Source organism: Haliotis asinina, chromosome 7 (genome assembly GCF_037392515.1).
Source record: "Haliotis asinina isolate JCU_RB_2024 chromosome 7, JCU_Hal_asi_v2, whole genome shotgun sequence".
Taxonomy (NCBI): domain Eukaryota; kingdom Metazoa; phylum Mollusca; class Gastropoda; order Lepetellida; family Haliotidae; genus Haliotis; species Haliotis asinina.
This window is the reverse complement of record NC_090286.1, coordinates 51222711-51245949: the sequence shown is the minus strand read 5'-3', so window position 1 is coordinate 51245949 and position 23239 is coordinate 51222711. Positions and strand designations below refer to the sequence as shown.

Below are 23239 nucleotides of genomic sequence, written 5' to 3'. Positions count from 1 at the left end.
CTGAGAGCTCTGAAGAACTCTGCCCTTCATCTGAAGGATCATATCTTGTCACACAAGGTTTGTATGACAAACACTTTAATGCTTTCCTAGGTATTCTGTTTGGTATTATTCGTAAGGTGTATTTAAATCAGACATTCACATAATGTTCAATGACAACTTTTATCAGGGTTTGGGGGGAGAGTCTACTTGAAAATAATAAATATTACAGCAGTATCACCAGGGGTTCAACATTTTTAAACCCCTGAGTATCACTGTAAATTTTTAAATCCTGACATCCCCAAACCCAGTGGATGATATTATGAGCATGAACACTTAGTTAAAGAGCCTGTCAATCATTGAGGTTCGCTTAACCTAGATGTAGGTAATTTCTTTTTCAGATACTGATTGTTTAGTATCAAATTGCGATTTATATAAAAGTTCTTTTGGCTTACAGGGGGAGATGAGTGTACCGGACAGAGCTAACTATGAGAGGAGGCTTGTCGACTACAAGTATGAAATAAGGTTAGTTCAGTTGCCTAGCTGTCAACCCAAAGTCTGTGTCAAATCAAGGGACTGAAATTTCCAGTTTGCTATTTATCCTAAATGGCTTTTATCCAGTTTTTGATCAGGCACTTTTTTTTCTCTTCAAGGACCACATTATTATACAGATACATAGTAATTTTACATTTCATGTGAAAACCTTTTAAAAATCAACAAAAAGGTATATGTTTGTCATAAGTCTGTGACGACACATTTAAACATTCTGTTTAGGTAACTGATCAGTCCCTTATGTGTTATTTTTAATGACAAGGAAAATATAGTTTTCAGTTATCAGCCTTATAAAAATGAAATGTCTTATTCATGGTAAAAAGAGTAATCATTACAAGATAGCTTACACGTCTTTATTCACTTTCCGGAATTTCAGACAGACCCGTGTGATGCGGGACCGTGAGGAGCTTGCAGACCGACAGCTTCTGAAGAATATCATCAATACCTGGAAGGAGGTGAAGAAACAGAGGGAGTTCCAGAAGTTTACCTCCACCACGGTCAAACTACAGGTCCGCAGGTGAGAGGAACAAAGCAGAAAAATGCACAGTCATGACTGATCAGTGTGTTATACATGTACATGCTTATCCTGAGTGTACTCTTAGTAAAGATGCAAAACTGAGAATGGAAAAGGGAAGGTTACTTTTATATATTCATCGTTTTTTTCTTTCAATTGAATAAATATTTTATCAACATGCCTTGTCATTACCAGCTCTGATTATGTTCTTGAACATTGAAAGAATGACGGTCTAAGAACCTTTATTGTTTCAGTGTGAGGTGTATTGTGTTATGGTCAGCAACCTGGATTTCCTGACCCCGATGGTTTTACATTGTCTACCAAAACTGAGGAGAAGTGTTTTCTCTATCATATATACCGTCAATGATGGGTAATTACAGTGTAGATGATCATTTAATTAAGCTACATGAGAATAAATGAAGCAGGGGTAAAATAATTTTATTGACAGTAACTATAAGTAGATAATTTATCCCCACCACCTTCATCGGCCTGGTGGCAGTAGAGCGTCTGCCTATGGATCTGAGATTTGTGGTTCCAATCCCGCTTGCCAAAACATTTGCATTGTGAGTTTGATCTTGAATGATATTTTTCAATTGCTTTCAAACACTCATGTATCATTTGAATGTTGATGTTCATATAAGGTAAGGAAATGTAAAACCTGGGAAGAGGTCTTTCTAGCGAAAAGTAAAACCTGTCCCTCCAAAACAAAAACCACAAATGCGGTTATTCTGGGGAAAAAAGGAGACGACCTAATACATAGTGAGAGGCATACTTTAGGTTTATATTTATAAGAGAAAACTCACCTCCGAGGTTTTGGTAGACAGTGTAAGGCAGGAGGAGACAGGGGAAAACCTGGAAAGAGGTCTTACTAACGAAAAGTAAAGCCTGACCCTACAAAACAAAAATCTCAAATGCAGTTATCCTGGGAAAACAAGAGATGGTCTAATATATAGTGAGAAGCAATCGTCAGGTTTATAGAGAGAAGAAGGACAAAGTGTGATCAGTCCCAGTCTTGTTAGCATGTGTTATATAGAGGACATGGATATAGTGAAGAACTAGTCCCTTTAGTGTTAGCATGTGTCACAGGTTATAGAGAGGACATAGATATAGTGAGGGAATAGTCCCTATAGAGTTAGCATGTGTTATAGAGAGGACATAGATATAGTGAGGGAATAGTCCCTATAGTGTTAGCATGTGTTATAGAGAGGACATAGATTAAAGTGACGGAATAGTCCCTATAGAGTTAGCATGTGTTATAGAGAGGAGATGGACAAAGTGCGGGATCAGGAAGATTGGAAGCTGGAGATGGAGGAGGAGTTAGACGAGGCTCGGGAGGAACATGAGGAGGAATACAATCGCAAGATGGCGATCTTCCGGGAACAGACCCTGCTATGGGAGAAACAGCAGTCTGACAAGGTTGGGCAGAATTTTAGTTCCAGAAAAAGAAAATGCTTGTGTCAGCTAAAAGAATTTGAATTGAAATAATATCTGACAGATTAAAAAATTTTGTGAACATATTTTACGTTCAGGTTACAAAGATGGTATTACTTAGTTGCTAGCTTGCATTGCAACATAATTCAATCCTATTCAGACACATATGGATTATGTATGTACAGCTAAGAATATTTTCATATTTCTCCAGTCATCAGCTGGTCTGACATTTCTTCAGTATCAGCTTGTATGTTTAAGATGTTTTGGCTTGGTTAGTCCTCTGTAGACATTTTTTCTTCCATACTAGAGCTAGTTTTTAGTGAAATGATTATGTAGATATGTGTGTACTGTCATGTCCATGTTTCAACAGAGAGAGGCTGAGAAAAAACTCAAGAAAGGACGTAGAGCATCAAAAGCATCGAAGGCATCTCGACAAAGTGGCAGCGCTTCAGGTACAGAGGAGCAGACGGAGGTAAGGCATTAATGTCTTAGGTTTTGTCAGTCCTTGAGCTTATCTTTCAGCTGAACAACAGGGTTGGAGGGTAGTCTACTAGTCCGGACCTCTGTTTAAAATACATAGCTTGAATGTATGTTATGGAGAAGTACTGTGACAATTACCCATGAAGGCCTAGATTAGAATATTGGCCTTCAGAAACCCATGCTTGTCATAAGAGGCAACTTACAGGATCAGGTGGTCAGGATCACTGACTTTGTTGACATGTCATTGGTTCCCAGTTGCAGTGATCAATGCTCATGCTGTTAATCACTGGGTTGTCTGATTCAGACTCCATTATCTGCAGACTGCTAACATATAGCTGGAATATTGCTGAGTGTGGCATAAAACTGAGCTCCCTCACTCAGCTGTCACTGCGGTGACACTTAGGAGCTTTTGGTTATGTAAAAGGTGACATCTGAGTGGGTTTGTCTGTAGGAGTCACTGAAAGCTGCCCAGGAGATTATTGATGCAGAAGAGCTGCCGAAGCCTGAGATGCCAGAGAAGTTTGAAGAACAAGCCATCAAAGAGGCAATCAGGGTCAAGGCCATGCAGAACAGGAGACGGCCTGGTAAGAGGACATACCAGAGGATCAGTATCACATGATTGTCATAGGAGCAGAGCTGACAAGTTTTCCTTTTCACCAAAACTATTTATGATCAGTGTTTTCTTACCCCAAATCTGCCTTTTGAACCTGTTATATTTGTGAGAGGTGCCCAAGTCAATCCAATGGTAAGGATTGTGATTTTGTTGCATGTGTGTAATCCTACCTTGACCTCATTAGTGCTAACTTTATCAATCACTGTAAAACCAGGGTCTATTATTTACTGGTTTATCACCGGAATATTTGCTGACTACTGCAATGAATAGTAAACATTTGTTGGTAAGCAGTCCACTGTTTGACACAGTGTCCATAACCATCAGTTGTGGAACTGTGAACAGCAGTACAGCAACATTGCTAAAGCACATTATCACAACTTCATGCTCTATGTCCTCAATATCTGTTCCATACAGATTATTTACAGACCGCTGCCATATAGCTGAAACATTGCTAAGTATGACATAAAACTAAAATCACTCAGTCACTCACTCACTCACTCACTCACTCACTCACTCATTTTCACAACAGTTCCATATCAGTAGTGCCAGTCAGTCAGATGTCACCATGGTGCAATCAGTTTATAGACATTGCTGTACATTGTGGTGTCGTAACATGTAAGGTGCCATTCAGTGTTACTATTTTTCTAAACTGTACTGTTTCACTACAGGAGAACCCAAGCTGTTCCCGGAACTTACAAACACAGCGAGTGTCACCCCATCAAACTCCTGCCCCAGGTAAAAGTGCTATAACCAACCAATATGTCAAGGATGTTTGCCGTGTTTACATTTATACTCAAGTTTGGATCAAAAGATTAGATGTAGCTTGTTCATTGCCAACAATTTCAAAACAAGACTACTGAAAAAGAGCTATTCCTATGCCATGTGTTGTTTTCATTCTCAGACATATTGTGTAAGTTTGTACATTGCCTTAATTGAGTGCGTAGGTGGATCCAGGATCCAGTATCGGTGGATCTAAGTGGAGATTGAGGCACGTCGTTTTGTCCTGAAAGGTTATTAAATGACATTGAAACTCTTGTGAAAACGGAAGAAAATGAACTGTGCAGCTCCCTTTCTCAAAAAGCTGTATCCACCCATGCAGTAGTATTCAGTACCTAAACAGCTTGGAAAATGGTTGTACTGTTGGGTCAGTCACTTGTTTACATCAGTTGTTTCAGTCCAGTAATCCTTTACACACTCTCCAGGTCGGAAAATTTAGTATTATAATCTTCGAATGTGATTAAATCCCAATTTACTTCACCACTGAATGATCAACAGTTTCACATCCCCTGGTGAAATATTTTACTTTTCAGTGGTGAAAAGCAGCGTCGTGACGAGATATCCAGGATTAAGGTGTTTGTCAAGGTGTTGTTCAACCACAAGGAAGTGTCCAGGACAGGCAATAGGTAATAACTGTGTTCTTCCAGAACTCGACTAAATGAAAGTCACTGAAGGTTTTGAAAGGCATTTAGAAGCTGAACAAATATGTGGCACATTTTGTGTACAGATTAGAAGTTGTTATCCATAAAATGTGTCTTGTATTCATGAAAGTTACTGTTGAGATTCTCATAATGTTTGTCTACTCAGAACTATTTTGATTCATCAGGTGATTAAACCTTTTTGTTTATAATGACAGCAAAGAAATCTGATTATTACTTTACATGTTCTACTTTTGTGAGATGTTTGATTTACCTTTATCACTATGAAATTGTATTGTGATGCTTCCATGTCTATATTGTACTCAGGGTCATAGGTTAGTCCAGTGGTTGAAGCGTTCACTCATTACACCAAGAGCCCGCGTTCAATTCCAAAAATAGGTACAATGTGTGAAGCCTATTTCTGGTATCTCTTGGCATGATATTGCTTGTATATTGTTAAAACCTAACTCACTCATTCTTTGTAGTACATGAATGTTATTGTATAGTTTGTTTACAATGCAGGCCACTCTCGCAAGACTTCCGTGTCAACTTTGGTCAGATCTACAATCTGAAGATTGTACAGTGGCCGGAGAGTGTCAAGTTTCAGGTAATGACTGTCATTTGCTTAGAATTCTGAGTTGGTTTCAATTAGCATAATACTTACTGGTTTCCATCATGTAATGTTTGCTCAATAAACTGGGATTCTTGGGCACAGCAGGTCCAACTTTGTGTGAAATCATAGGGTTAGTAGGCTGAAATGTGTTCCTTATGCTCAATGCCTGTCACCTGTACACATCCCAGAACTGAGGTCCTGGCCTGATTTTGCAGAAGAAATTCTGCTCTTTGTCTTAAAAAGATTATCACTGAATTTCAATTAAAAATCAAATGCTATTGAAACCTTGAGTAAATTGACCTATATTCACTGTGTGAATTGAAATTACAGATGAAAAATGTTCTCTCTTCCTAGATATTTGAAAGTCAGGGCTTGAGCAGCACGATGTTAGCGGAGTTGTACTGCGCTATCCCAGAAGCCTCTGTCACATCACAAAACGTCCAGTTGGAGGAGATAGAGTTCAGTTCTGACCAGAGGGTCCACTATAGCCATGAGGGTGTCGGAAGCGGTGAGTACACAGATAGAGATAGAGTGCAGTGCCGATTAGAGTGTCCACTTTTGTCAGGAGGATGTTGGCAGTGGTAAGTACACAGATAAAGATGGAGTGCAATGCCAATCAGAGAGTCCACTATAGTCATCAGAATGTAGGCAGTGGTGATGACACCGACATAAACAGGGTCAGTGTCTGTGTTGGCAAGTGTAGGAATCTGTATCATGTCAAGCTTTGACTCGTATCTCATTGAGTTACCATTACAAGACTGGCATTAGTAAGCTTGTTGGTTCGCTCTGAGGCATCCATGGACACACTGATTCTGCACAAATGTTGGACCATTTGTTTTTCTGTTTCAGCTGTGCCATTCAGCTTTGTGGCATCTGGGGACAACCTGATCACACTGATGACAACAGGAATACTCAACTCCTCTGTAGCATGGGCTGTGGATGACACTGGAGTACCACTAATTCCACCGTCTTCCAACCTCTCTACCAACAACATATTCAAGTAAGTGTCTCTTGCATGTTGTCAGACAAATTATCAACATCTTAATCCATGGTCAAAAATGTTCGACATTCACTGAATGTTCTAATGGGGTAGTTATCTGACACATGCAAGTGTGAAATCATACAAGTAAAGACTTTGTATCTTTTTGAGTTCAAAACTGCTAGAAAAGACAAATAGGATGTACATATCATATTCTATTTACACAAGTGATGCGGCGTGTGTGGACATGTTTGCATGAATGAATGAACTGGCGAGGGAGCAAACCTAGATCAGACATTTAGGAAACTCACAACCGCTCCAAGTGTCTGTGTGTGTGTCTGTGTCTTTGTCTGTGCGTGTCTGTGTGTGCATTGCAATGTAGTTCAGCAAGGATTTTATGCAACTCACAAATGTGCGTCCAGTATGTCAAATGTATTTCACCCATCAGTTCACATGACCAACGATTCATTCCAGACTCTAAAGAAATCATTAAAACATACAGGTCTCTAAACGTTCAAAATGCTTACTATCCATTAAAGTTCAGGTTAGAATATTGACTTCAGTAACCCATGCTTGCACACATCAGTGCTCATGCTGCTGATCACTGGATTGTCAGGTCCAAACTCAATCATTTACAGACATCCACCACATAGCTGGAATATTGCTGAGTGCATCTTAAAACTAAACTCGCTTACTCGCTTTTAGTGGCTACAAACTAATAATTGGACGTCATGTTTGTGAGTCATTGTGAAACTCTGGCATGGGCAATGTGTGTATTTGTACTCAAGATATATATAGCCCCACCCCAAACAACAGCTACCAGGTGGACACTTTTGTAATTACAGACTTACCCTTTGAAAACTACTTGCACTCAAATTCAGTTTTCCTAGGTTCATGTTGCAAACAGTGTAAAGATCAGCAAACTTCAGAGCTCAGATTCACTCCAGTGCATGGTTTGACAAAACCATTCTGTTAGTAATAGTCAGTGATACTCCTAACACAAGCTGTGTTGAAGATAGCCGTACTGACACAGTGACCCCTGGTGTTTCAGTGCAATGAAACAGATGGATCCTGTGTCAGCCATTGGTGCTTCTGGAGTGGTCAACATGGAGAAACTAGCCAAGTGGTTTGAACAGTCCCGACTTGACCCCAATGATCCAGCCAACGCTGACCTCGTCTACCTGTTAGGGGTAAGCTAAGAAGACCCAAGGATAAATTTTGAGAAATGTTAAATTTGCTGAGATCAGCAGAAGTGTGTGAATTTTACCGAAAATTTCAAGAAATAGGTCTGAGAGAATGTGTATCATCATAATGCTCAATATTTCTTCTTTAAAGTGTAATTATTCAAGTTCAAAACATTCCCAAGATTTCTTGACTCTGAACCGTTAAGATCCAGACTAGTATACTTCAGTAACACGTGCATGTTATCAGACTCACTGACACGTCATTGTATACCAATTGCTTAGATTGATGCTCATGCTGTTGACCACTGGATTGTCTTTTCCAGATTTGATTATTATTTACAGACCACCACCACATACCTGGAATATTGTATTCAATCGAACAATCTAGATTATGAATCTGGCAAATTCTGCCAAATGGGTCAGAAAAGTACCATCCATTGTCAAAGAACATTAAAACAGTCATTTATGGTTTAACCATGCTTTCTGTAGAGAATGATTACAAACTGCCGCAACGTCACTATGTCTCAGATGAGTAATGATTGTTGCTCCATGACAACAGAACCGCAGTGACCAGGGCGACCTGCAGATGCGAGACTTCTTCCGCCTAGAGCAGCTCCAGGAGGAGTTTGACCTGACATCCGATGAGGATATGGATGGCAACAAGCGGTTCCGTCTCCTGCAGTACCGAGACAGTGAGGTTCAGGAGTTCCGCAACTACAAGATGGTGCCTGCCTATGAGAGAGAGATTCCAAGAGATGCTTTCACTGTGAGTAACAAGACACACATTCAGCAATAGCTGTAAGGATATTGGACATAGTAACATTTTCTACATAGTAACATTAATTAATCCAAGGTCACTGGAATCCAATCTCATAGTGCGGCATAAAACTAAACTCACTCACTCATTGTCTTTATCAACCTTCAGTTTCACTATGCACAGTGTAGTTTAATGTCCCAGCTCATAACTGTTGGTGTCTTGCTACTGATGGCCTTGTGTCCTGTAGGAGTACGAGAAGAAACAGAGGGAGGAGGACCGCATGAAGGCGAAGGAGGACATTGAATCACATCGTGCTGCTGTCAGCAAGTTCATGCAGAGGGTAAGCAGGACATACAACTTCCTTGACTGGACCTTATCTAGACTTGCTCAATGTGTTTTTATATTATCCTGACCCAGTCTAGTATAAAAAATCCAACAATTCATGTTGATATTGTTCCTATATTTGATGTGATCATATGTCGCTGGTTAAAGGACCTAACATGAAGATGCACTAATGCTTAGTCTTACATGCAGTGTTAAAATAACTCTGGATAAATGAAAATAGATACTTTAAGAAATTCCAAATTTGTAAAATATATAAATATTTAAGAATCCAACTTTGTGTTCCAAGGCTCTTAGTTAAGATTAACTTGAAATCACTGTCAGCAAAGACATAAAAACATAGGCATTGTAATAGGAAAAAGAATGATACATAAGGTGGTCCAGTCTTGTTGATAAACGGCTGTCACAATTTAGATACAGTGTTGGAAAACCAAGTTCTAGGCATTGTCAAGTTCTTGATTGCAGTGAATGTTATGTTTTGGTGTAGGTACTAGTCACTCTTTTGCTAACAATCTTAGTACCTACCCAGAAACGTTGCATTCATTGCAATAAAGAAATATTGACAATCCATAAAATTTGGTTTTCCTTCATATTCACAGCTTCTAAAACGCCTCTCAAAGAAAAAAAGGAGATAGAATGTTTGTGACAAAGAGAACATGGCGTGTCAAGCGATTGTGAACTGCATAAGGCTAGTCCTGGTGGTGTTTGGTCGAAGCAGTACCCCCTCCTTTATGACCTGTATCCTGTCAATGCAGGTTCGAGAGCAGGTGATGCAGAGGTTCCGCATGGCGGCTCATTCCAAAAGGCTGGAGGACATGGTGGTGGAGGATGTAGTGCCAAACATAGGGTGAGGAGGATACTTTTACTACCTATGACATCACTAAAACGTCATCCAGTAGTTCTTTCGTATCATTCAATTATTTCATGGACAATCACCCTTGTAACTTGTGAACTGATAATGATGAATATGTCAAAAATGGAACTTCCTCTTCTTGATCTTCAGTGACACTCATTCTTTTAGTGATTAAATTTGGATGTCCATTGACTTCTGGTTTTGATCTTCAGTGGAAATACATCCATCAACCCTTTGTTCTTGCTTTCAGTTCATTATTTGTAAGTTTATCACGGATCACAGAGCCAAGGCGGCCATTGAAGCCCGTGAGGAAGGAGAGAAAGAAGGCAACAGCCCAAGGGGTCTCAGGTGGGGATGTGGACATCCTCATCAACATCATTAGGGCTTCATACATACCAGTCAGAAAAACCAAGGGGTAGGTTTTAGTAAGGAATCTGAGTGCATGATTTAACTGACGTATACCACGACTGAGATCTTGTACAATTTGTTGTCAGTCTTCGGTTGGGTTTTCCCCCCTTACCACTTTTAGCAATCCTCCAACAGTATGACAAGAGACACCAGAAATGGTGTTTTACATTGTACATATGTGCACAAGTTACTACTTGAACCACTAGGCTAAACCACCGCTTCTGTGACTTCATGAGCTAGCATTATTCGAGATCAGTTAGAGAAAATAGTCGTTGGAATAGTACATAAACCTTTGAATCAAGTGTGAAGCATGGGTGGCCTTAATGGCTCAGGCATAGCAATCAGGTAGAGTTAAATGTCCCCCTAAATGTGCTAGTGAGTTTCACCATAGGGGTGAATGTCCCTTCAATGTTTCCTCCAACCATACTATAATGCAGCACAAAATACAACAGAAGTATTGTCCAAATCGGTGTAAAACCAACTCAGTGTTGAGTTTTATTCTTATGAAAGGTTAGATAAAATATGGCAATATGGAAAAGATCAGGTTAACTGTAATGTTTTTTGGGTAATGTATGTCTAAGAAGAACATTTGTACCCTTTAGTCTTTATGTTTGCATTCCTTATACTTGTCCCATGTGTTATGTGCTAGTTATCTCCCTTGTTACAGGCCTACCACTGGTGCTGCAACAGCCAGGGACCCAGAGAGAACTTTAGTCAAGAACATCACAGGAGAAGTATGTTGAATTCACTTGATATGGAGCTAGCTGTTGGACATTTTACTGTATTAATACTGAACTAGAATGTATTGATCAGCTGTCAAGTCATTTAACTGGACTGATTGAAATTCCTAACAGGTTTGATTCAGGTTAGTCAAACCCCATGTTGTTAGTCTGCGGACATTAATACAGTCCTAAAGAACTGGTTTGGTTTATAAGTGTTTGTCATGTTTGAACAGGCAAAAATGATTGTCAACATCAAAAAATGTTTGTATTTTCAGTCCATTTTATTCAGATCCAATTTGATGCAATTTGTATTTCGATTTGAAAACTGGTTCAGAATTATAGCCTTCAAATGCTACTAAGTAATGATGACAACAATCTTTGGAGTCAATTTTGCAGTCTTTGTTTCAACTAGAGACTGCAGACAGTGGAAATCACCACTGTTACACATTTCTGTTTTGATAATGTAATCAATTTGGAATATATTTTTGGAGGATCCAAGGCTACTGCTTTCGGAATCTACAAGATGTTTTGAATCGAATATATTTGGTAAACCTTGCAAAACATCAGTATCATGAAGTAAAAGCCTCATATGATATAAATGGCACAGTTTGAGGGTGTGAATAATTATCTTGACAGCCTTTTATTTTGATTTCAGACTTTAGTGCGGCCATATGTGGAAGTGATGTTCCAGAGAGAAACAGTGAGGAGCAGTATTGGAGATGGACCAAACCCCAGCTTTAATGAGGAACTGTCCCTAGATCTCAAGTAATACATCATGTGTTCAGCTAACTGTAGTTTGCAGAGCCAGAAACAGTTATGAGTTTGTTACTTTCACACAAGTGATGGATATGTGTCACAAATACCACATGTTTATGGGATGATCGTGTCTTTGTAAGAGTATCAGTACTTATGAAAGCTACCAGTCTTGCGTGTATTTCATTTATTTGTTTTACAAATGAATCATATCTCAAGTGGTATCATGAATACCACAACTTAAGACCTTATGTCCTGGCATACTACAGGAAGTGATTGATTTCAGCACCGGCTACATCATGCATAGTGTTTCATGTGTGTGTTACATTGTAAAACTGGTTTGTTATGTTGTTTGATGCCACTCTCAGCAATATTCCAGCTATGTAGTTGCAGTCTGTAAATAATCGAGTCATAGCTGTGGGGCCTACACTGTTTCATGTCTGTGTTATGTTGTAGGGCTCCCAATGAAGACTTCAGCCCTAACAGTCTACAGCAGATCACAGACTGCCTCTACCTCAACTTGTTTGATGAGAATGTGATCGACATCCTGGAGGTAACAATCCCTTGCAGCTCTCAAACATTAACCCAAGAATCACATTTGGGAAATGAAAGTCTCCCTCTCATTTAAATACACATGATTATGGTGCTTTTAAGTATTTGTACAGAATCTTGCCTTAGTTATATTTTTTGTTAGATCATATAACAGATGTTGGATTGTTTTACCTGGTTGCCATGGTCCAAGTTGTTGTGTTTCATCATAATCATACATTCGTGGCCAACTCATTCCCAGGTAGTAGTATCTGTTCAAATACAGTATGCTTGTTCGTCGATCTTGTATGCTTTCCAGTTATCATTCTGAACTCTCTTAGCAGTAAAGCCATACTGGTTAGGGGTGCACTACATTATTTAACACCCACCAAACATATTGGCTACCTATTTACCTTTATGGATGTCAACATCTTTTTGAATGGACGAGGAAAAGCCCAGAAACATTGTGTACACATTAAAGACGTTGACATCCATAACATTTTGTCTTATTCCTGAATACCAACTTCTTCATGCCTCTCAAGAGCCAATTTACCTTTGCTCCTATGGGCCACAGTGGTGTAACGTGAATATTACTAACTGCATTGTGAAGCATCTTTCATTCATTCCCATGTGCATGCCGGTTGGTGTATTGATGTCTGGCTGTGTTGTAGGATGATCGACAGAGGGAGAGCAACATACACCAGCGGATAGAGAAGAAATGGCTGGGATGTCTGAAGATACCCTTCTCCACACTTTATCATAACGGCAAAGTGAGTGGTCTGAGGGATTCAGTGAGTCATGTCACTTTCATAATTATCATGTTTCTTTATCTTCTTTTGAATTAATTACCACTGTAAGGTCTTGAAGAGAAGCGACATTGAAAATGTGGTACAATCCAAAGTGAACAAACTCAGAGAAAGTACCACCTGCCTGTTAAGGAGGGAATGGGCTCACCTTAAACTAGGATCATCAAGAAGTGACATAAGTAGGTGTTTCAGTGTCATTGTACCCCAGTGTGTTCATTGTAACTCATGGGGATTCTGGGGTACAAAACCTACCTTCAACCATTGCTTATCAGTCAACTTAAATGATCAAATGATCAGGCGAGGTGACTTGGTTGATACCCTAAGAACATTGTTGTTGTTGACAGTATTAATCACTTGATTGTCTGCTAAATCATGGTGCTTGTATTGATTATTTCAGATTGATGGTACATTCCGTTTGAACACACCACCAGTGTTGCTAGGTTACACGTATGACTTGTCCCAGGGTCGAGGACCTGACTCTGAAGTTGAGGAGAGCATCGGCCGAGGCGAGGGCAACACATACCTCAGTCTCTTCATCACCATTGAGCCACCTCTTAACCCCCCAGAACCCATGAAGGAAAAGGTGCTTAGACTGATATAGAATTATGGAAGTTGTATAAGGGATAATGCATGTTAGTTGTTCTTTTCACTTGCTATACACAACTTCAAGTTAAGGAAGGGATGGGAAAATGCTGTAAGAGAAACTGGAAATGTTGCTATCACCAACACACTGTTTAATATTTTTCCTTTTTGTAAGACTAGAACAAACACTTGAATATGGATAATTTAAATGTATTACCCAAGACAAAATATTCATCTAACATACAGTTTTTTTTAACTATGTGACAGGTTAAGTAGGCCTCGGATTAAAAAAAGTTTGATGTTTGATATGATGTGAAATTACCTAAGCCTTTGTGTTGCTTAATGTAAGGACTTCCATGTGATTATCTGTGCATTTATGAAAGGGTTTTGTCGAAGTTTCATCAGGAGAACAAAACTGTCATCGAATTTCGTTGAGGTTGAAGTCATTGGGGTCAACAAGCATACATTTTGTACCAGGATTTGTATAACATAGGGGTGATGGGGTAGCCCAGTGATTAAAGCGTTCGCTCGTCACACCAAAGACTCCGGTATGATTCCCCACATGGGTATAATGTCTGAAGCCCATATCTGGTGTCTCCCACTGTCACATTGCTAAAAGTGGCATCAAACAAACAAAACAACTCACATAATCTGTTTTCAATAATGTAGTCGGTCTAGAAATATGTTTATGAGGTACATTGTAGGTGATGCTTGAACAGGATATGATTTGACATTTGACATGATTAGTAACACAGGCTTTATACCAGGGACCCATATAGATATTAGCAATAGTAACAACCATTCTGTGGTCATGTGACAGTTTTCGACCAATGAGGATGAGAAACTGATGCAGCATGCAGAGACATGGCAGGAAGAGCTGAACAAGAAGTACCCTCGTAGACAGTACAAGACCACGGTTGTCGATGTCAATGGAAAGTCAGTCTTCATCACTCGATACTTCAAGTCGCTCAAGCCGCCAGATGATATCATAGCCAAGGATCTTGGTCCAGAGAAGACGGCGGTATGTGTTGGGTATCTCAGGACTGATTGAGCTGTCTCCCATGATTTGTGACCATGCACTGATTGAAATTAGACATGGAGATCATGGGTCCAAACTAAATCTTAAATAGCAAAGATTTGGAAGTGACTGAATTCATATACCATGGCAGCAAAGCTCAAAGACCCTGTAACAATTAATTTCTCTTCAGAATTTAGCGTGAATGGAATACACATCTACACTGCTTACTGTGATGCCATGACCAAAAACGTCATATCTTGTTGAAACTGCATAAGCTGTGAATGTTTAGTGTTTTGACCTGTACTCCAGGAGCTGACTGCCAGATTTGTGTCACTTATCCCCTCCGTTTCTGATGCTGTGATCTTCCCAGGCCTCTGTGACATCTGGAGCACCTCAGACGTAAGCCTATCCACTGATGATCTCATAGCAAACTTGACCTCATGTGACTCAGATTACCAACAGTAATGGCTGTTGTTTAAATGAGTGAGTGAGAGAGTGTAGTTTTACTAGCTATATGGCGGCGGTCTATAAATAATCAAGTCTTGACCAGACAATCCAGTGACAAACACAATGGGCATGAATCTGATCAATTAGGAACTATTGACGTGTCAACCAAGTCAGTCAGCCTGACCATCCGAGTCCCCTCTTACTGTTAGTCGCTGTTTACAAGAAAGAACGAATCACTTGATAATGAGGTCATTGTGCTGTATTTGCACACCACACGTCTGTCATTCATTGCACATGCATGTTTATATAAAGGAAATTTTTTCATGCCACAGCACTGAACTTTATCAAGATTCATCTGATACTTGTAGAATATTTGTACTACTAGAGTGATTTTGTAACTTGTATAATTCCTAGATGTAATAATGACTGGTCTTTGATTCGTAAATATGTCACTTTATCTGTATATACAGGGTTCATGACATGACCTTCCTCTTATGCCATCATGCCATTGGTTTCATGCATCTTTGTATCATGTTTTCGGTTGTTGCTGAGGAAGTGATGTCACTTTGATTGTTCCAGCAATTCCTTCAGATGTTAGCAGGAGATGAAGAAGAGCATGCTGTGTTGCTGACCAACTTTTTCCTGGGACTTTCAAAGAAGGCGTATCTTCTTATTGGTGAGTATTTCACAAGCAGGTGTGTCGTGATGAGGACCTACATCTGTATACCTCTGCAATCAGTAACAACAGATATGTCTAATTGTTACATATGTTTATATTTTGATATGAACTAGCCCAGCTACATTTATTAAACGTGCATAGTACTGATGGTAGGTAAAGGCACTTCAACACAGTTCTCAGTTGCAATTTATGGCGAACTGTAACTGCAATAAATTCAACCTTAAGAGTGATATAAGCAGTGTTACTATCATACGATTTGAGGTAAGAGTTCCGCCCGTAACTCCCGCTTAAAATGTAATATATATCTATTAGGATCATTTCAAAGTTTTAGGGTTAGACTTTAGGTCGTAGGGTTTGGGTTAGGATATGGTTTAGGGTCAGGGTAATAGTTAGTGTTAAGGAGTTTTGATGAATAAACATTTGTTCTTATTTATAGAGTGATAAAATAAAATGGGGGTTATGGGTGGAAATGTTTCCCAATTTGAAGCTTAGCAGTATAGCTAAAGGGAGGCAAATCAAACTGTCTGAACTATTCTCTGAGTAGTGAGATGGTCAATGTATCAGGTTCCGCCATCCCGGAAGGGCCGACAGCCTATGTGCTGACAGAGGAAGGAAGTGACTTCTGGATCTGGAACGCTGGGACAGGAGAACACTACGTCTACCGCGACAACTACTGCCCTCTACAGTCAGTCAGCTGCATAGTCAATGGAGAAAACGTAAGTCCAACCATGGAAACAGTGAAGGGTACTAGTTGTGATGACATATTTAATGAATGCTTTTGATATCAAAGTTTGTGTTCACTTTCCATCAAGAAGGTTATTTAATATTATAAAAGGTAATGTTGGAGGCACAGATGGCCCAGTCTTGTAAGGTGCTTTAATTCATTATTCAGCTTTTTAGCAGTGACCATGTTTGTAGATTTGTCAGTATCCTGCTGGGTTTTATTGAAATAGTTCATCATCGTTAGTGAATAGTTAATCTGGCTCCTGCATTTTCACTCACTCACTCACTCACTCACTCACTCACTCACTCACTCACTCACTCACTCACCTTCCACAGATCTGGGCTAACATCCACCAATATGAGAAGCCGTCACAGCTCAACTTCAACCTGAATGACACATCAACATGGCGTCCATTCTTCGGACGTGGATTCCCAAGTCCTGGACTCAGCAGTATACAGGTATGGAGACGACCTCCTTAAATCTAGCTACTAGAGCTCATGTTACCACTGCATAGGTCAACAGTTCATTTGAAGTTACAATGTAAGGTTTAGTAGCTTGTCTTGTCAAAGTACCGGAATGACGGAAATGTTGTCCTCCATGTGAGAGTTACAAACTGATCTCCAGCACTATGGAGTTTGTCAAAAGTGGTGACTTAATTGATTGTAACGTCAGCCTCTGACTTTCCTGAAAGTCTGTCATAGATTCTACAGAATTATAAATGTCTAAGATTAGCATCAATTTGGGCCTACTCCCATATAAGGGCGTGATAACTGTATTACCTGTTCAGTGTGATGTTTAACGACTCGTATCTCACCTGTGTGATAAACAGCCAGAGGCACTGGTGTATACGGGAACCAACAAGAACTATGTCATGGACCTCCAGGAGAAGATTGAACAGATGTTGAAGAACAGGATGATGGAATGGAGAAGTCGCTACATCACACGATGGAACCGTCACTGTACACAGATCATGAGAAAACTCCTGCCTGTGTAAGTCTCAACTTAGTGAAACTCAAAACAGATCAGTTATTGGTCAATATCTTCATCGTATACTGTTTACAAATTGTCATTGTCAATTTGTGGCTAACACCTAAATTCTTAATTCATCCAGAAATTGAATATCATCATATCATAACTAGAGCTACACAAAATTTTGATGCAATGTTATTCCTTTCACAGGAAGCATTGTCTACAGCATTTGTCCAAGATTCTTAAATGATCCATAGATGACACACCAATATCTCCTTTGTTTCATTTCTTATACAGTTTTCATCAGTGTTATAGTGTTGTTGGGACGTAACTTTTCAATTCATCCAGAAATTGTAGCTGTCTGTGAATGAGGAGATACTTTGCTATTTGGCCTGTACTTTCAGTTTGGAAGAAAACTGTGGCAAGTCTATTGGCCAGCAGCACCTGGCAGAGCTGGAGAACTCTTTCAGCTCATATAAGGTGAGGCATTCATACACGTCAGAAACACTGCAAACAGGCTATTTCTTTCTCTTGGAGAGTTCATTATGAAACAGAAATCATAGCAGTCATTGAGGATAAATGCTCCTACTGCCAATCACTTATTCGTTTCATCTGTTTACAACTCCCTTCCGTCAGTTCTTTGGGTAATGTATTAGAAAATATTGCAATTTTGTATATAATGGGCTGTCAAAAATTACAAAGCATGGCTGTGAAATCTGTGCACTCAATATTCAAAAATAGGCACTCCATTACTGCTGGACCAGATGTTAGCGAATATGTGTGGATGGTTTGATGATGCATTGACCTATATCTTCAGATTATGGACAGCGTAATGTTTACTCATTTGGATTGGGGTTCAAACTCATGCAAGTAAGCCAAATGGATCAAGACTGTTAATTGGCAGTCCGACCATTCTAGAGTGAATTGTTGCTTTTGATATCAACCACAGGTTTGTCGTCAAACAGATATAGGTAGAACTACCCATCAAACGTTTATACTCACTTGTGTAAATGTATCCACCTACTTCAATCAGTGGTTCTAAACAAGATTTTGCAAAACATTCCATACTGTTTGAAGGTACTATTTACACATGAACTGATGTATTGCAAAATAGATTTGTTATGCTGAAAAGATTGTCACAGCTTCTATAAATGATGAAAGTCAGTGAAAATTGGCAGATTCTTAACAAAACTTGACATGAAAACACAGCTCTTCATATGCACAATATGAAGGGAAGGATGATGTTTGGTAAATGAGTTAGGAGATTATATATCCTTAACTTCATTACATGTCGAGTGGTTCTCCATTCACCTTGGTGAGTTTAGTGGCAAGAATTTGCCCCATTTATAACAGTGAGTGGGTGAGTTAAATTTTACGCTGTCATAGCAATATCACAGCACGGGATGATAACTTACAACTAGACTCACTCACTCCAACTTCCTCACGCTTCCATATCAACCATTTTGTGCTTCTTTCAGGTATCTGGCTTCCCCATGAACATGCCGTTTGTGGACCTGGAAACCATTGTCGAATCTGTCTTCTCCACTGGAGTCCATGCCCAAGAAACCAGCGATGTAGAGTTTGCACTAGCAGTCTATGTCCACCCCTACCCCAACTCTGTCCTGTCAATATGGGTGTATGTCGCATCCCTCATACGCAACCGATAGTGCCATGTGTTAGTGACCATGTATATAGGGAAGACATTCCACAAGCTGTGCCACGACGGGAATACTGTTGCCGTAGGAGCATGGAGGCTGATGTTGGTCTTGCTGGCAAAGTAACGCAGAACTACTTGTGTGAAAATATGGTTTTAATAATCTTAAGAAGTTAAGAGAACATATTATATTTTCGGTAAGAGTTCCGCCCGTAACCCCCACCCCAATCAAAAGCCAAAATTACAAACTGACATGCATACCTCACCCTAAATATATATTCAATAAACTAGAACAGATATGAAAAACACATCAATGAACTTGTTTCAGTGTAGGAATATTACACCGGGGAAGGTGGCAATATTTTACGTAAAAAGATGGAGGCTACAGGCGGAACTCTGTCCATATTTGCTATATTACTATATTTAATGATATACATTACCATCACAGGTTAACTGTAGTAATAATGAAAGATTTCTGTTCAGTTTTGTATGATGTTTGTTGCAAAGCAGATGTTGAAGCTCACCTGATGAAATTTTTACTGGCGATCATGTCAGGACAACACAGAGCTCCAGGTACCATCTTAAATATGGAGCAGTTACGCACATTGTCATTCATTTTGGATATTGGTTTTTATTAGGTATTCCATATATATTTTTAACACCTTGAGCCATTCAGTATTACACAGAATGTAAATCACCCATTTACAATTCTGCTTGAAATTTTGTTTCTGATGATTTTTAATTTGTATTTGTTGGCTTCAAGTGACAGGGGTAATCAAGTCTAACAATAAGAAACTTAGTGCCACGTTTATACATAATTCACAAACTCAAGTTTTGAAATGCTTGGTGCCTGCATTCAAAGTTCTGACCATACTTTAGACATGGAAGTTGTAAAAGACACATAGGGTAAATATACAGAGTGCCTTTATACTAACGGTTTTACTTAATTAATCAAGTGTATTTGTACACAGGCAACCCAGATGTATTTGGGTTATGTTGATATGCTGTGCATATTTCATGCTCGTTTGGACTTTTGAATGGCTGATTCATGCTGCATTATCAGCTGAGAAGACAACATTGCAGCCTACTGTACATTTTCACTTCGTTACCCAGATTTTCATAACCCATTTCCATATAGCCTATTTTGAACGGCAAAGAGGTCAGAAACTGGTGGTGTAATTGTTATCTCAGTGTTATATCACATAAACAAAAAATAGCTTTTGAACAAGAGAACAGTTTCTATTTACCTGTATACTTGTTATGGAAGTATTTGGCAAATGTATATCAGGTGAAAAATATGACAGTGTTGGTAATCTGCTATGTTGAAATATGCAACATCAAAGGTTGAGTTACCAAAAGCTTTTATTGTTTTAAGACATGTTCATTTATCATTTTCCGTTTAGCATGATGTCAACAATGGATTTCTTTGTCAGCATGGTGCAACAGTATTCCTTTCACAAGAACTATATTTGTCTACAGAATCCGTCCAAGACTTTTTAGATGATCTCTTTTGTAATATATCAATACAAGCATTTCATGTATGCTTGAACTATTTATATAAATGACTGACAAAACTATACCCTGCTTTGTTCTTGCTGTGAACGGGAAACACAATTACATGAATTATTACTCACCGGTTGAAGATATCACTGTTCAATAATTTTACAAAGTTACTAAACATTGTGTAATAACATCGCATTATGCCATCTGTATGATGTCAAAGTGTTTTACAGTTATGACATTGCAATGGTAATACCTCGGTCACAAAAGTGTCGGACCTTGCTTCACTTGGGGAAAGCTGAGTGTCACCATCTCATTGAATTCTTAGGATAGAAGTACTTTGCTAGATATTATTTTGCTAATGTTGGGTGAGTAATAAATATAATACTAAACCATATCCCGTGTAACACCATGTTTATGAAACTCATGAATGGTATCGGTATCTAATGAGCAAAAGAAATCCCTTCGCTCATTTCATGAAATATGGTATTACGTAGGACAAAGTTTAGTATTCTCTATGTGGAACATACTTGTCTTCAGAGAGTGAGTGTGGTTTTATGCCGCTTTTAGCACTATTCCAGCAATATCACATCTGGGGACATCAAAAACGGGAATCGAACCCTGGTCTCAGGCATGACCGTCAGATGCTTAAACCTAAAGGCTACCCCACCACCACTTGTCACAGAAGCTTATTGGAGCAGATTGTGAGTGGACAACAACTAGTTGATTGTCAAGAAGCCAAGACAGCATCATCACTAATCATTGTAGCCATGTGGTAAATCAACCTGAGTATTCCACATAATGAGCAGATGCTTCAACCATCAGGCAACCCTGACCTTCCTATCTCATTTCAGTTTACAGCACCTGTAATATGCTCACCAGTATTTTCAAAACACTGAAGACAGGTCATAAATGTGCACCCTCACTTGCTCAAGCATAAAACTAGACATATCTCCATCGTCTGTTAAGCTATTTGCCCCTTCTTCGATTCCAAAATGTCTGCACATTTAGATTAGTATCTAAGAAGCAGGACGAAACATAGAGTTTGTTGTTTTACCTAAATGAGAGCATTTACGGGCCTGAAAACACTTAAACATAGGGTGTCTTACACTTACTCATACAAGGCAATTTTGCAATCACTTCAGCATTGTGCAATCCAACAAGAAACTTTGATCTCTGATCCTTTTACACTAAGAAGGCACTCCTAATAGTCAAAACGTTCATTCGTCATGTGAAACAGTTGAGCAAAATCTGTGAAGAATGTTACTTGTGTCCCCATTGTGAATATTCCTTAAAGCAACAAACAGAAACAGAACTCAGTCACTCTAGGTAACGTGACCAACTGCAGAGATAGTCTTCATGAGAAGTGGCTGTGCTGAACTCGCTACTCCAAGCAGAGATAAAGACTAAAGTCAACTCTGAGGTGGTTCTTGCTCCTGACAAGCTACATTAACCATACAAACACACAAATCAATGCAAAATGGAAAATGTGTTTTATTTTTCACCATGACATAGTATATGTTCATTTGTAATGTGCCAAGCAAAATACTCATTTTGTACCGTAGCATAGTATGAACTTCCACATACCTCAACTACATATTGTCTAGCTCATTGCATATCACTTGTCTCTTCCACATTGTACATTGGCTAAGTCCTGGTGAAACACATCACAAACACAAATCCTGGGTCGCTCTTACAGCAGGCATTGCAAGGATGCTAACAAAGTCGCAAAGAGGGGGAACTGCCATGTTACAGTCTCTTCAAAACTTCAGTACATTCAAACATTCATCCACAAATACACATTTAGTTTCACAGAACAGAGCAGTGATTATGGAAATATAAATCAGTTTCTCAAACACAAATTACAGACTGTAAAATTATCATTCAAAACTGTATTCTTTAACTCACTAAACAAAATAATTGATCATTACTGTTGATCACTGATTCACCTTAATCCAATCCACAGGCCCATCAACAGCTGGGTCTGTGTCAAGATATACTCCTCAAAAGAAGTTAAAGAACATTCAATTTATTCAACTGAGTAGATTTAATTGTCACGATAAACTAACTGTAATCATATGAAAATATCAGGTGTTGTTTAAGATATTTTGAGTAGTATATCCACAAAGAACTCAACATTAACAAAATGATAGGTACATAAGCTCACCTTTCTATTTATCAATAACTTTCAGAAGACATGTTGCCTTCTATACAAACTTTAACCCACACGACACTGACCTCTCCTGATTAGTCAGTATTTGTGTCAAGATAATCTGTCTGCTGACACAAATTTTAAATTGGATTCAACAACTGGAGATCCAAATACAAGAAAATAAACTAAGTATTCCTTTTCAACTTCAATTATATCTTAATTTCACATATCAACATCACTTTGTGGTTTATGGCAGGCTGACCTTGACATATGGCACCACCAACCTCTTGCTCCAGAATTTAAACAGGAGACAATGTAGCACCATTCTGCGAGAGCAATGCCAACTTATCTTGGGTTAATGGATTCTCTTTGGCCCAAATCCAACCATAAATGTGGATCCTCCTAACTACAATTGGTATCTGATGTCAACAATCAGGGCAGGGTCATTTACACAAAAAGCTTCCCATTAAAAACAAGTATTTTTGTCAATGTGTCCCTCATATCATAGCAAAATATATTCTTACTTTGAATTGAAAAAATATTGTTTAAACAAGTGTATTAAAACAGTTACAACACATAGCAGACCGG

The 23239-nt window shown here is 39.0% G+C and overlaps 1 protein-coding gene across 1 annotated transcript in view; it reads left to right on the top strand.

Moving 5' to 3' along the window:
• The window catches only part of LOC137291248 (coiled-coil and C2 domain-containing protein 2A-like), a 46220-nt gene extending 25642 nt beyond the window's left edge, over positions 1-20578 (top strand). Inside the window, exons 15-43 of the mRNA XM_067822549.1 lie at positions 1-57; positions 434-501; positions 905-1045; positions 2302-2458; positions 2844-2945; positions 3405-3537; positions 4235-4301; positions 4877-4969; positions 5504-5588; positions 5949-6102; positions 6444-6594; positions 7625-7763; positions 8317-8523; positions 8762-8854; positions 9612-9703; positions 9960-10124; positions 10785-10851; positions 11495-11604; positions 12049-12145; positions 12792-12890; positions 13324-13509; positions 14329-14529; positions 14836-14925; positions 15553-15649; positions 16217-16368; positions 16712-16834; positions 17206-17366; positions 17750-17825; positions 18824-20578. Of these exons, the coding sequence (XP_067678650.1) occupies positions 1-57; positions 434-501; positions 905-1045; positions 2302-2458; positions 2844-2945; positions 3405-3537; positions 4235-4301; positions 4877-4969; positions 5504-5588; positions 5949-6102; positions 6444-6594; positions 7625-7763; positions 8317-8523; positions 8762-8854; positions 9612-9703; positions 9960-10124; positions 10785-10851; positions 11495-11604; positions 12049-12145; positions 12792-12890; positions 13324-13509; positions 14329-14529; positions 14836-14925; positions 15553-15649; positions 16217-16368; positions 16712-16834; positions 17206-17366; positions 17750-17825; positions 18824-19012 (3552 nt within the window). The 3' untranslated portion in view covers positions 19013-20578. The remainder of the gene's footprint in view (positions 58-433; positions 502-904; positions 1046-2301; positions 2459-2843; positions 2946-3404; positions 3538-4234; positions 4302-4876; positions 4970-5503; positions 5589-5948; positions 6103-6443; positions 6595-7624; positions 7764-8316; positions 8524-8761; positions 8855-9611; positions 9704-9959; positions 10125-10784; positions 10852-11494; positions 11605-12048; positions 12146-12791; positions 12891-13323; positions 13510-14328; positions 14530-14835; positions 14926-15552; positions 15650-16216; positions 16369-16711; positions 16835-17205; positions 17367-17749; positions 17826-18823) is intronic.
• Positions 20579-23239: the final 2661 nt, after the last annotated feature.